This window comes from Physeter macrocephalus, chromosome 1 (assembly GCF_002837175.3).
Source record: "Physeter macrocephalus isolate SW-GA chromosome 1, ASM283717v5, whole genome shotgun sequence".
Lineage (NCBI taxonomy): Eukaryota > Metazoa > Chordata > Mammalia > Artiodactyla > Physeteridae > Physeter > Physeter macrocephalus.
In genome coordinates this window covers 114,260,884-114,276,265 of record NC_041214.2, presented here as the reverse complement: position 1 = coordinate 114,276,265, position 15,382 = coordinate 114,260,884, and the positions used below count along the sequence as shown (strand labels likewise).

Here is a 15,382-nt window from a genome sequence, read left to right as displayed (position 1 = left end):
CACATTTGGAAACATCCCCTCTAGGACCAGTTAGGTGGACTAGTTTTGTACGAACCTGTTTCTCCAATGCCAAGCACACACTAGTATGAGAATGAGAGTGGTAAGGACCATGACCAGCACAGGGACAAGGACGGCGGCCAAGGCTACATCTGAAAACCAAAAACAAACAAACAAAAACACACATTAATACCACAGGCAGAAATCATTAAGGAGAAGAGTACAGATTAACCCTATCACCATTCAAAGCTTTTCTATCTCAAAAAATTACCATAAACTTAATGTATGCAATGAGAGTGGGCATGAGTGATAATTGCAGAGGCCTTCATGGATACATGGAAGTGTGTCACATTATTTGCTCCACCTTTGCATGTTTTTAAATCACCAAGACAAATTAAAAGACAAACGATAAACTGGGAAAACGTTATTTTCTGCATATGTGATAAAAGGTTAATATAGTTAATCTATTACAGAATTTACAAGTAAAAAATAAACAACAGAAAAATCAGCAGAGATGAAAGAGCAATGCATTAAGAGCACAAGTGACCATTAAGCATGTTCACCTCACTAGTAATCAGAAAGATGCTATTTTTGCTTCTCAAATTGTCAAATATGTTAAAGAACAGCTAATTGTTGAAGAGGGTATCAGGAAACAGGGATTTTGATGGGACTATAAATTGAAACTACCTTTCTGATTGGCATTTTGGGGCAATATCTATAAAAACCTATTACTTGGCAATTCTCTATGTAGAATTTATTCTTAGGAAAAAATTAAGATGGCATTCAAAGATGTACCTTTAAATATGTTTGCTTCTGTATCTGCAGAAGATTGTAAAACTGGAAGTAATCCAAATGCCCAACAATGAAAGGGAATAAGTAAATCATGGTCTCCTCCTTATAATAAAGTATTATCCTTATAATCTAATATTATAATATTATCCAGCAATTGGAAGTGATGGCAAAATATTTATAGATGCAGGAAGGTAATAATATAGGTATTAAGTATAGAAACCAAACGTGTGTACGAACAAGGCAGAAACCAACACAATGCTGGAGCCTGCAGGGACTTGGAGATCACTTAATCCCCTTATCTCACTCCACAGATAAAGAATCCTGGGCAGAAATGGTCTGCTTAAGGTCAGTTGGGACGCTAGTTTCTTCCTCCACCTCTCAACCTCCTCCTGGCCATGAGGGTGATAACAGCAACAACTGCTGCTATTTACTGGGTGCTAAACGCCAGACCTGCATCTTATTTACTCCTTATAATCACACCCAAAGAGAGAAAGAAGCTGAAGATACAGGGAGGGAGACGATAATCAATAACACCAGGCCTCTGAGAAGCTGTATGGGTGGGAACGAAGTGAGTATGCAGGCTCCACAAAAAGGAAGTGCCCTTCAAATGGCTTCTACTTTGGGAAGCTGAAGAGAGTAACTGAGAGTGACTGAGGATCTCTGGGTCAAGGGTTTGAAAAATACAGAGAATGTTTCAAACAGCTACTGTTGAGAACAGACAAAAGAGCTAACCAGGGAAACAGAAAGACCACCAGCTGCCACTGAGGGCTCCACTGAGGGAGGATCTGGACATTACAGTGGCACATATCTGACCATGACATGATTTTCACCAGCATCACTCTCAGCCTGGATGTAAAAATGGAGAAAGGAGAAGTGAATAAAACAGAAATCATGACTCAGGATAGAAAGGACTAAGAAATTAGAAAAGCAAATGTGCTTTATCCCTAAAATCTGTGAAATTGTAGAGAGAATAATCAGGTTCAGATGGATACAGTCTGACTTAATCAGAGGCATTAAAATATATGCTTAGGGTCAAAAAACAATAAAAAGTCTACATACTACTGTTCCAAAGAAAAGGTGACAGGAGGTCTTCAACCAAAAAGACCTAGATGTTCTTTGTTATTTTAAAGATTATAGGGATCCTAGTTCTGGAAGAAAATGCTTTAAGAACCCTTTTAGTCCTAAGATTTTAAAATTCTATAATCAGATTTTAAGATGAACAACACTTTTAAATGACTGTTTTTCCATCCGGGTATGTGGTCTGGGATTCCACCCGAACGCATGCTTTCTGTAAACGGATAAGAAGCTCTTTGTGGTATGCTGAAATTTCTTGTCTCTGTCAACTCTTGCTTCTCTCTAGACTGGACGAAATAAATGTTGCCCCTGCCATTTCAAAGAGTTGCCACCAAGTCCTCAGCCACTACTCCCACCCCATGACTGTGCGTCCTGAGGGGAATTCAGGATGGAGAAAAACAGAATACTGGCTCTAAACAGTTAAGATACATATCAATGACTAATTTCAATAAGCTCAGACTCTTGCATCTTCCCACCACATAGAAAAGCACTAAAATCATTAACTTGAGACGTCTGGTTTTTGTGATTAGCAGTAATTCTTTGAAGTTTGACTACATTTTTTCCAGCATAAACCCCTATAAATCCTGGCTCCTCTCTCTTCGGAACAGTTTCTCAGAACTATCTGAGAGGCTGTATCCCAGGCTACTGTCCTCAGTAAGAACCTGAATAAAACATAATTCTCAACTTTTAGGTTGTGAGGTTTTTTTTGTTTTTCAGTCAATACTAGCTTTTCCTGCAGCATGAGAAAGAAATTGGTCTCTTTGGGAATACTTCAGAAGATAAGAAAGGAAACTGACATGTAGGAAGTTGTAGAAAGTTATCTGAATCCAGGCAAATTTTCAGAAAATGAGAATGATTAAGTTCTATGTGGCACAAGTTACTCTGAATGAACTGCTTTCTCTTCTCTGCACTGTCCTGAAAATTAGTGTGCTTTTTATCTGTCAACACTGAAATTAATTCCTCCATAGCACTGATGCTTTTTGTTCCTGAATTCAACAGAAATTTTGTTTTCAAACTAGTAAAATAAAAAAACTACTGTTTTCTATATGTTAACACCTTATATACTAATAATTAAAAGCAAAATTTGAAAGTAAATTGAAAAACACTATTTATAATCTGAAAAAGTAACTGTAAACATTTAAAAAACAGAGACCAAATTTTTAAAATAAATGTTAACAGAGTATCTTTTTTTAAAAAAAGTATTTATTTTCACCAAAACTTTTTTTTTCCTTCTTCCCTTTTTCCTACCAAGTTCCCTATCCAGCAAATTAATGGATAATCAGAAAAGAAGTTTGTTTCCTGCTATGGTTTTAGTTATTTCTAGAAAAATTATCTTCCTAAGCCTGAGACTCCACATATTTAGCTATAGAGGGAAAAAAATCATAAGAGGAAACCCAGAATACAGCAGCCATCTCTAAATATTTAAAGAACCATTTTACATGGCACCAGATAATAGAACTTAGAGCAATGCAGCCAGTTTTTTTTCTATAAGGTATGGAATCAAATTTTTTGCTATACTTAAAAAACAGAGGGGAAAAAACCCTGAGCATTTAAAAGCTGGAAATGTTTCTGAAAACTTAAGTTAAAAACAAAAAAACTCACTACTATGAACAGGTATTAATTTTTACGTTTGCATACCTTTGGTTACATTTGGAGTTATGGTGGTATTTTTGATTTCAGGAGTGGCAGTTGTTTGCTCTGTGTGTGCAGGAAATTCATTGCTACTTCGAGGTTGTAGTGGTTGAGTAAATTTGGGGGCACGACCTTGAAAAAAAGTTTTAAAAACTTTTTATTCTTTAATCTATACCAGCTTGATTAAAATAGTTACTTTATAATGCTTTTAATATGTTTATGGAAAATTATACCACAAATCCAGGGAGCATCAAATTCTCACATTTAAAGTAGGCATACCTTTGGCTATTTTTGGAGGGGCTGTAGTGTTTTTGAGGTCACTGCTGCTCCGAGGAGGTGGAGGCTGAGTAAGTTTTGGAGGACGACCTTGAAGAATGGTTTAGAAAAGTTTATACATTTTGCTTATAAAAATCATAGTTAAATATAGTAATTTTAAATGTCTTTAACAGTTCCCAGAGTACTTAATTCTGCACAGTAATTTTAAATCTCAGAGAGAAATACGTCAAAAGGATAAATATACTCTGCATGAAATGCACAAATATGTTGGGATTTCTGAGTTTTTAAATAATTAAACTGTCCGAAAAGAATCTTCTTAGGCAGGAGAATAACAGGGAGTCAGATGATGTTGAATGATAAAGCTATAAAAATGTCATCACAGTATAATATACTACTCATTCAATTCATTTAATAAATACTTATGGAGGGCCCACTATGTGTCAGGCACTATGGTAGTTTGTGGGGATATAACAGTAAACAAAGTACTAAAATATTATATAATTTTGAAGGAAGTTATTCCCATTTTTAATTTATTCAATGTAAAAGGCACTTAGGCTAAGGTGACTTACAATCACCAGTGCTTACATGATACAAATATTCTACTACATGAGACCTGATTAAAAATTATTAAGGTTGAGACTACCTTTGTAAAGCAATCTCATTGCGTTATCTCATCAGTGACACCCTCTCTTTCTTCTTCCACTTGTAATTTTGGAAACCAGTTTGATATCTAACATGATATTTAATAGGGATAACTATTTCTTTTCAAAAATTCCTTTAAGAACATACTATAGAGTATAAACACTTACATTATTATTAATGAACTTCTCAAAGAACAGCACAGTCATTTTTAATTAATCCAGTGAAAACCACATGCCTTTAACATACTGTTGCTTTACCTTTAGGAATAAACTGACATCCAAGCAGTTCCACTTTCATGGCAATTTTCTGCTGCCATTGGGTAGGATTCACTCTAATAAAACGTGCAATAATTGGTGGCAAAAAGTTATTACGCACATCCTGGTGATAATCTTTGTTTCCTTGAAATATCTTTAAAAAACAACAAAAATTGGTACTTTACATCAACAGAGGCCAGGGCTAAACCGCTCCACTGAAACATGTTTTTGGTTTTTGCTCTGGGCCTTAAATGAGCTCTGCAAAATGTGACATTAAGCATTAATTTCTAAGAAAATAAATTAATCATAATTTGGTAAAACTATTAAGAAGCTGCACACTCTTCATAAAAATTTCATAGGAGGAAAATACTGAATATAGAAATGATTTTAAGATGACTTAAACATAACAGAAGTTCTAACTTGGCAATTTGGGAAGGTTTCGATTGCAGTGCACAGTATCTTGTATTAATAAATTAGTAACTCTAGTCCTGTGGAATCACCAACTATTTAAATATATTCATCTTATTTTCAAAGTAAAGCATAATTCAACATTTGAGGTCTTAGAGGAAATGCTGTACTGTGTACTTTTCATAATTTTTCTCTCAATAAATAGACTGAAAGTGAACGTACACTAACAAACACATAACAGATAACATAGCTCCGCCTACTGGAGAAACTATATAAACACAGTTCCCATAGCATACATTTTCATTTCCTGCTATTTGAACCAGAAAAGTGATGCTGCCACTGTCTAATTTAATAATCCTAACTAAATAGCCACAAATGCATCACATGAATAATCCTCAGGTAAAAATATAATTTCAGGTGACTATTTCATTCCCTCAACTATTTCAAGCAAATAATAATAGTATCTCACACTGGAATAGCTCTTAATTATTTACAAAGCATCTTCATATAATTAACTCAGAGGTTCTTCATGACAAGCCTACAAAATAGGCAGAACCCAGAACATTGCAGTTTTTACAACGTAAGGGGACTACACAGCCAGTCAATTTACAGCAGTGATTTGAATCTGTGTCTTCTGACTTAACCATAGGGCTCCACTAAGCAAAAAAGAGCCCTCCTCGTTCCTTCAGGCCAAATTACCTAGGCAGTTTCTAAAGACCATTAAGTCCAAGTCGTTTTCTGTCAGTTAATGTGAGAACAAGTAAATGTTTAACTCCTCAGTCAAGTTATTTCCAAATATTATAGCTATTTTCCTCCTGGATGATTCAAATGGCATTCGACTATAAAGTTCTAAGATGATTTAATAGCCTTTATTTTTAAAGAGGTTTGAAGTTACAATAATCTCTGAACTAGTAAGCTTCCATTATTTCCTCAGATATTACTCTCAAGTAAAATGAAGGCAATTCCTTGCAGTCTATTATACTAGTGGAACAGGAACAATAACTAAACATCATCATCTTAGGACATAAAAACTATCCCCAAAATTTTACTCCATACTGCCATCTCATCTTCATAAAAAACTTAAAGGAAAAAGATTTCATGAAAACGAAGTAAAAAGGATTTACATTTAACGTATGAACATTTATTATGAGCCCCCGTGTAATGTGGAGGTTCACAAGGTGCCACGAGGGTGAAATGGAAATGGAAGTCAAAGTTTTCACCCTCAAGGAACTTACATTTTATTGGATATTACCAAACACAAAAATGGCATACTATTAAAAAGCAATATATTATGAAAACAACTTGTATATACATTCCCATTTTCTGAAAACAAAACCAAAAGCAGTCTGAATCTTTGTGTATGTGCTCATGCATGTGTGCGTGCTTAGAAAGGGTATGAAAATGAATACATCAATTACCCCTGAGTTGGGAGGAGATGAGAGAGCAGATGGACAAACATAAATGAGGCAAAAAAGACTGTTATTTCATATAATTCAATGTAAGGACTTCCACTTCTACCCACGACAGACAAACAGGGACTGGATTTATCCTTCTGCCTTAAAGATCTGAAAAATCAGATAAAATATATGAAACAATGGTTTTCAGAGGCTGGACAACAGGCAGCATAGGGCAATACTCCCTGAGTGGAGGAAAACAAATGAAGTGAGCCCTTCTATTGCACCAGTATTGCCTGGAAAGAGCGTGGTGGTCCCACTGAATTGAGGGAGAGCTCAGAGGTGGAGAGGCTAAGGCAGCTAGAATTTGCAGGGCAGAGTGTGGGAGAGACAAGAATTACACAGAGACTTCTAGGGTCTGTTGGGGTTTCCCCTTACACCTTTAACTAAACTATCTGCGGATGGAAAAAAAAACCCACTAGAAAGGAGCAGGAGAACAATTCTCAGGGCCATACCGGGCTGGGCCAGCTTATGTTGCCAACAGAGAGTGGAGAAACCTCATACACATGGGACACTGGATTGAGTTCTTAGAACAGTATTGTCTCAGTAGTGGGGAAAAATTAGAACTAAAACTGCTCCGGTGCTGCCTAACAAACCTAAAATGTAAGCTTTGAAAAGATCACATGATTTCCAAGGAACCTAACTGCATCCCAGAATAAAGCTCAAAAATATTTAGAGGAGTAATAATAAAAAAAAGAAATCGAACACCAAGCAATATAAAGTTCACAATGTCTGGTAACCAATCAAAAATTACCAGGCATGTAAAATAGGACCCATAATATCTAACAATATATAAAGACCCAGATGACATGTTAGTATATAGTAGTAGTAGACATGGGCATTAAAAGGGTTATTATACACTCCATATGTTTTAGAGGTAAAGAAAAGCATGAGCATGTTAAGGAGAGACATAGAAGAAATTTTAAAAGCCAAAAACTGAATATCTAGAAGTGAAAAATACAATGTTGGAGATAAAATACACAAGGATAGGATTAATAGCAGATCAGACACTGAAGAGGAATAGATTAGTGAACTTAAAGATAAAACAATACAAATTTTCCAAACTGGAACATGGAAAGAAAAAGACTGGAAAAAAATAAACAGAGCATCAGTGAACTGATACATCTTCAAGATTCATAATCTTCATGTAGTTAGAATTGAGGAGGCAACGTATTCAAGAAAAAAGGGCCTATAATTTTCCAAATCTGATAGAAATTATAACCCACAGATCCAAGAAGCTCAAAGAAATCCAAGCAGAAAAAACATGAAGACAACTACACAAAGGTACATCATAATCAAATTGCTTAAAATAAATTCTTGCTGAAAACAATACAGACTGGAAAGCAATGGACCAGCATATTTAAAGTATTGAAAGAAAAAACTGTTAACCTAGTATTCTACACCCAGTGAAATTATCTTTCAAAAAGGAAGCCAAGAAAAGTTTTTCAGAAATATAATTCAGTGTTGTCAGATGTTTTTATAATATAAGCATGGATAATACTTATAATTTCAAAAAATTAACTATATTCTACAAGTATAACAAATATTATTGTACAAATAAATATGGATGTGCTAATAATAAAAAGTAAGTTTGGGGGCATTAGGCAGAAGTAAGTTAGATTTAGAGACAATATTTTTATCTGCTTCAAGGGGTGGAGGCTCACCAAAGATTGAAGTTCATGTGATATCAAGCAGAAGAGAGGAAAGAAGGCCTTGAGTAACAGCTGAAGAGTTTAGATCCATATGAAAGATTAAAGGGAATCCCTGGAGTTTTTTGAACAGAGAGATGAGAAAAGTGGCAAGTGAAAATATATTAGCATATCACGTATATGATAGAGAACTGATAGTATCATAAAATTGAAACAAATCTCATAGGGAGGTTTCATTGAAAAAATGTGCTCATAATTTCAATTCTAGATGAGAGGCATCCACCTTCCTTGGGGACAGGGACCCCTGTGGTGGGTGAATCAAGGTCCAGGAGCCCGGGTGAAAGTAACAAACCTCTAGTTGATAGTCACCTCTACCTATTTGCTCTCTACCCCTAAGCATTGTCATTTTTTGCTAACTAAAACGGCAGTTCATTATTACCACAGAAGTTAAGGAAATTTTTCAGGTGGAAAAAAAGTTGTTTTCTACGACAAAACTTGCTGAGGTGATCTTGACATGACCTTTCTATAATATCCTACAATTTAATGCCCTTCTACCTTTAGCTCTTTTGTTCCCACCCCCGCTGGCCTAGAGTAGAAATCTAGGAACAAGTTAGGCTCTCCATCATTCTGTGGATTGATAAGAAAAGCTTTTTAGGGACAAGAAATTAAAGTTCCTTTCTATTATTTCTTAATGAATTATTTAAACAAGTGAATTAAAATGTACTGGAAAAAAAAAATCAGGAAAGTACTTACCCTTACAATCATCAAAAGGGACCTAGAAGCACTGAGAATTTCCTAACCACAGGTAGAAGGGTAAGGCCAATAACTAACACTACCTAAAATAACCAGAAGAGGGCAGAGTAAGACCAAATGATATTTAATTTTTATATCACACAGGAAGAGCTTCTGTGGCTTTTGGCAAAGGCCACCTACCCCCCATGACCTTTTTTAATGTTCTTTAAAAATACTCTGGTAATCATTTTACCTTATCCTGCTCCACACCAGGCTCTCTGTACACAGTCCATCTCTGCCCATCATCACTGTACAGAATTCTGTAGGCTGACACATAGTAATTGTGCTCCACCATGGTGGAGCCGGTGGTTACAATGCCTGGGAATGGAGAGGTCCTTTCGTTAGTGCTCACGGTCTGATCTTTGAAGTTTGTTCATCACTGAAGCATTAACACCTAAAATGTACTGTTGAAACATTTTTGTCTCTGGCACATTACCATATCTAAGTGCACAGTTTCATCCTAATGGTAACTAAATCCTTGGCTTTGCTCCCTTGTAGAGACAAGAAGAATGATGGGCACATGTAAGGAAAGGACTATTGTATTTTGGCAGTTTGTGTTCACGACACTGCAAAATATAGTTCACCTACTGAGAAAGAATGACTTCCTGGGAATGAATAGATTAACGAAGATTACTGGTATTATTTTTAGAACCAAAGCAAAATAAATCTTTAACAAAATTATCTAAACCAATCCTAACCAATTATTCTGACCATTTGTTAAGCTGCTCTAAATAATTAAATTTATACTTTGGCACATGTGGAATATTATTTGTAGCACTTAAAATGGACTCCTTGAACACAAATTTCTCTTAATGACTATAGGAGATGGTTATTTCAGATGTCGCAAGATCCCTTTACTGAAACACGACCTTAAAAGAATCTCTTTACAATGAAAAGAAACGCTAGTAAGAATCAAATACCAACTCCTCTCCTTTGCCGTGCTTTATAAAACCAACTTCGGTCATATTAACACCAGTACACTAAACTTAAAACCACAGAATTAAATTTGCAGTGACCTAATTTTCTATGAAATTCTTAGATGTCACCAGGTTTCCAAATGAAATTAGTATTATAAATCATCTAGAAAATTATGTCTCTTAACCTGTGATCTTCTTTTCCTTATTCAGATCTATTTGTAACCACTGATATTCATCAGTGGCAAAAGCAGCCCAAGGAGGTCCAGGTTTTTTCAGCCTGGCCTTTTCAGGTTTCCAGCTGTTCTCCTGCCCTGTGTGGTCCGTCCACTCCAGCACAGATGATGCCGTTATTTGAGCATCGGCGATCACACCAGATTCCATGCCCAGCGTTCCATAACAACCTGAAACAAAGAAGAAAGTAATTTGGTTTCCAGATATAAACTCAAAAATCTCGAAACACTTGCTCATTGGAAACTCTAATTGTTCCTTTAATTAACATACACTATGCTGACAATATACTGTACTAGAGGGTTTCAAAAGTATGCAAATGTTTCTTGGGTCTATGTCTTCCTGTCTCATCAGAGAACGTACAGACGTATTTATTCACAGCAGTAATCACTAGCTTAATGGCAACACATTACCCTCTCCCTGGGATACTCTCCCCAGAGGGCAACTCGCTCCCTTACCTCCTCCAGGTGTTTGCTCAGATGTCACATTCTCCATGAGGCCTGCCCCAACCCACATTAAACTTTGAAACTGTCCCTTCTGAACTGCCTGTCCTCTTTCCTTGCCTTATTTTCTACATCTTTTATAATATTGTAAACAGGGCGTTATAAACATTCATTTACTTATCCGCTGTTTATTGTCAATCTCTCACTTCCAGAATGTAAGCTCCAGGAAAGCACAATTTTGTTTATTCTGCTCACTTTTGTTTCACTAGCACCAGAACAGTGCCTGACAAATGAAAAAAGGCACTCAATATTTTCTGTTGATTGAGTTAATTACTTCAGGCATATTCAAAATTCCCTTTTTCTAAGGCAACTTCCATGCTTACATGATCATTTCCCTATTAATATAAAACCTCCAGTTTATTCCACTCATTAAATTATTAAGCACCTATTTTACCTCATAGAGTTATTCGTGATAACTAAATGAGAAAGTGCAAAAAAAACCCCAAACCCAAAACCCAACCTAGCAACTGGCAAAGTGCCTGATGTACAGTGTTCAAAAAATACTGGCTATTATACAAATTACGATACGTTATAAAGTCCATGAGAAGCTTACCACTCGTCTTAAATGTAAAAAGACTTGTAGATAAGTGTCCCCTGAAAGAGAGAAAGACTTTTTTGGTGACACTCATATAACCACATGATTTCCTCATATTTGTCTTAGCAAAGCTTTCTTTGTTTTTATTTCACTAAGAACGGTCTATGGCTATATATTAGACAGCATAATCAATCTTCTCTACAAGTATCTAGTGCCTAGTTTCATACATGATTATGCAAGTGCATCCATGCAACCTTCAATATGTACTTGTTTTATTTCTTTTTCATGAAATAAATTGATTCCTCAAGTGTTTCTGTGGCAATTACTTTTTGGGAATATATAATGAAAAGTGTAATTCTCATAGAAAGAGGCTCAAGCTTCCTGGGGCAAACAGAAGAAAAGCTGGCTACTACTAAGAGAGACTGCATTTGTTACAGGCAATCAATGTATCTAAGAGAAAGTTTCAGTGTTACAATGTAGCACTGCATTTGAATTTTTTTTTTTTTTTTTCTGCGGTACGCGGGCCTATCACTGCTGTGGCCTCTCCCGTTACGGAGCACAGGCTCCGGACGCGCAGGCTCAGCGGCCATGGCTCACGGGCCCAGCTGCTCCGCGGCATGTGGGATCCTCCCGGACCGGGGCACGAACCCATGTCCCCTGCATCGGCAGGCGGCCTCTCAACCACTGCGCCACCAAGGAAGCCCTGCATTTGAATTTCAAAGTAACTGGCAGAATAGGTGCTTGGGGAGAGTGGAGGGGTGGGATTATTAGTTATTAGTTCACCATATGGCAGGTCAAAGGGCCCTAAGGAACTTGGAGGGATAAAATCATCAAAATCATCAGTGTATGCTCCTGCCTTTAGCACAACGCTCAAACCATCACAAGTGGATGCAACCTGTCCGTTTTTTTTTAATATGAAAGACAGAACTCATGAAAAAAAATTCTTTCTAAAGGTATAACAGTGGAAAGGAATGAAACGATCTGCATAAAATCATCCAGAAGAAACCAGAGGAAGGAAAGGTAGCTGACTCTAGAGCAGGGATGAGCAAATGACAGCCCATGCATAGCCTGTTTTGTATGGCCAGAAAGCTTAGAACAGTTTTTACATAGTTAAAAAGCTGTAAATAAAACAAAAAAGAATGAGTGACAGACATGTGGCCCATAAAGTCTGAAATATTTGTCAGCTGGCTCTCTACAGAAAAAGTCTGCTGCCTCCTGCTTTATACTGTCCTGAGTATGGATCACACTCTTGCCTTCTGAATGAAACTGGCCTAGGACCTGAAGAGAAGCTGGCTTCAATTACACTTATTGTCTGCAGGCCCGAGCGTGTCTAAGATGCAAGATTTACAAACAGATCACTCGTACTATGTTTCTATTCAATGTTTCAATTTCTCCTGCTTTTGATGCCTAGTCTATGTTTTGTAATACAGTAGATCATAAATACCATGAAAATACAGTCTTAAAATATTCTCTTGGGATGACAGGGATTCATAATACTATCTCTGATTTATGTCAAAATTTGATTTATATTCAAAGCGTTTCAATTATACTAATCCATCATGGGCCACACAGGCTATAAGGAACAGAGTAGTTAGTTATGCCTTCTGATCTTTAAAATGAAGTACGGATTTGGCAATATACTTCTAGACTCACTCTGGGCTCTTTCAACACTTAGAAAAGAAGAAACAAATCACTCTTCCAAATGACTACCAACCTTTCTGACAGAGAACAAGCCAAGATAGCAAGACCTTGCCTGCACTCGTCAATACACTCAGGTATCGAGCACACAAAGGTTATTTCATGAACACCATCAACGTTTGTCCTTATCACACAAATGTTATTTCATAAACACCATCAACAGTGATACTGCTCAGGTCTAACTCATCCCTATCCCACCCTGTGCAACACGCTTATTATAAACAGCATATATACTTACACCACAGACGTTACGTTGTTAGCCAGAGAACTTTCATAGTACGGGATGCCTTTACTAATTACGACACTAATCCGGCCACCCAAAATGTTTGACACTACGCCTGCATGCACACCAGCCATGCACAATGGTGAGGACTTCAGGGAGGAAAGATAAAAGATTAGTTTTAAATTTTCTTTTGATAATTCATAAACAAGACACTTATACTTCTTCCTCTAGGAATTAATTGATCTGGGCAGTTTTCTTAATAAACATGGGACAGATTATTGATGATACAACACAGAACAGATTTTTAGCAGAAGAAAAAGAACAAAATGTTACATATTACTAAAAAGAAGTAATTCCTAGAAAATAAAAATCAAGATAAAGATATACAACAGATCACACATCTATCTATGAAGGAGTTTAAAAAATGAAGTTTTATCATCACTTTAACATAAGTCCATATCCAACTTACATCTCTGTATCCATGAGGGATTGTTCCAGATATCTCAGCAAAAGGAAGCAGACAACCAGCTGGGCAGTACTTGCTGTGAAATAAAAACAAGTTAAAGGGTATATAGTGCTGTACTTTCTGGGGAAAAAGACCAAAAAATGTCACTTACCCAGTTTTCAGTTCAATGTAAATACCATAATCTCACCACTCTGAGAGAACCACTGCTTCTAAAAAGCCCTTAAGATTTTCTTCCATCCATTTACACGTCTTCACATACATATATACAAAAATTATTTCATATTCTACATACTGCTTTATTTTGCTTCATAATGAATGGCAGACATATTTCTACTGTAAGAGCTATTCATAATCTTTAATAGCTACATAAGACTTTGTGGATGAACCTCAATTTATTTCACCAACTCTCTATTGATCAAATTTAAGTTGATTTAAAAAAAATGTTTGGCATTCATTCATTTATTGACTCACTCACTCATCCACCTACCCACTTAACACATTTACATGAATGTCTATTACATTGTCTGTTAAGTGCTGGGCTGTGCTAGGTACCGGGATTACAAAGGTCAACCAAGCAAACATGGTGCCATCCTCACTGGGTGTACATTCCCGTGGTGGGAGAATACATTAAATGGATACTTTAGATTAATTAGATTATGATTAATTAGATTAGATTATGATTATGCTATAAAGAAAAGGCACTCTATGAAACAACCGGGAGGAATCTAACTTAATAAAAGTAATACAAACATTCAGCAAACTTACTATGTCCCAGGCAACATTCTAAGTACACTTCAAGTCATCCACATAAGAACCCTACATGGTAGGTGTTATTATTATCCTCATTTTACTGATGAGGAAACTGATGAGCTGTGTGCCCAGGTCACACAGCTGTGTCGTGGTAGATGGGCTCCAGAGTTTGTGTTCATATGCAGGGCTCTGCACTGCCTCGGTCGGTGGAAGGGAAGCCTCAGCGGAGAACCACCGGCTGTCACTGGAACAGTACAGGGATGTGCACCACAACCAGAAGAAACAGCATGTCCCTGAGGCAGGACGGCCTGTGTGTGTCTGGAACTGAGGACAACCAGTGCAGGTAGAGTGCAGTGAGAAAGGTAAGGTTAGTTTGAGAGAAGCCTGGAACAGGGTACAGGGATCAGATCATGCAGAAGCCAGGGGGGGCTGTGGTGAGGAGTCTTGGAGTATATTTCTAAGTAAAAAGAGGAAGTCAACAAAGGATTTTGATGGTCTATACATATAATCTGATTTTTATTTTTTTTAAAAAAGTGATTCTGGCTCCTGGAAAGAAAAGAGACTGTAAGGACCATGAGTGGAGGATAAGACACTGTTAGGCAGTGCAGGCGAGAAAGGACGGCAGCTTGCCTGTGGGCGCTGACGATGGAGCTGGAGAGTGGAGGGTCCAAGACAGCTGATCCTCTGGCAGGGCCGTGTGACATACGCCGATACCAGGGTTACCTCTGCTGACCACAACCCCCCACGAGGGCTGAAAAGCCCCCCCAGCCCACAGAGAGAGAACCATTCCTGAAGACAAAATGAAGGTTCTTTGGGGAGCAGTAGCAAGTTGGGGGAGGTGAGTGAGATGGGTCTTCCAAGATGAGAATGAAGTTGCTAAACAGAGAAGAATACAGTGAATCCAGGCATATACGCTGAGAAAACCATAATTCAAAAAGAGTCATGTACCCCAATGTTCATTGCAGCTCTATTTACAATAGCCAGGATATGGAAGCAACCTAAGTGTACATCAACAGATGAATGGATAAAGAAGATGTGGCACATATATACAATGGAATATTACTCAGCCATAAAAAGAAACGAAACTGAGTT

General features: G+C 37.1%; 1 protein-coding gene across 3 annotated transcripts in view; it reads right to left on the bottom strand.

Moving 5' to 3' along the window:
- DCBLD2 (discoidin, CUB and LCCL domain containing 2) overlaps positions 1-15,382 on the bottom strand; it is an 85,242-nt gene that overhangs the window by 7,381 nt on the left and 62,479 nt on the right. For all 3 annotated transcript variants that reach the window (XM_028494095.2, XM_024120008.3, XM_024120010.3), the window contains 9 exons: positions 13,544-13,616; positions 13,090-13,223; positions 11,172-11,212; positions 10,073-10,288; positions 9,164-9,288; positions 4,671-4,821; positions 3,775-3,861; positions 3,502-3,627; positions 56-149 (listed from right to left, as the gene is read on the bottom strand). In XM_028494095.2, coding sequence (XP_028349896.1) covers positions 56-149; positions 3,502-3,627; positions 3,775-3,861; positions 4,671-4,821; positions 9,164-9,288; positions 10,073-10,288; positions 11,172-11,212; positions 13,090-13,223; positions 13,544-13,616 — 1,047 coding nt within the window. The remainder of the gene's footprint in view (positions 1-55; positions 150-3,501; positions 3,628-3,774; positions 3,862-4,670; positions 4,822-9,163; positions 9,289-10,072; positions 10,289-11,171; positions 11,213-13,089; positions 13,224-13,543; positions 13,617-15,382) is intronic.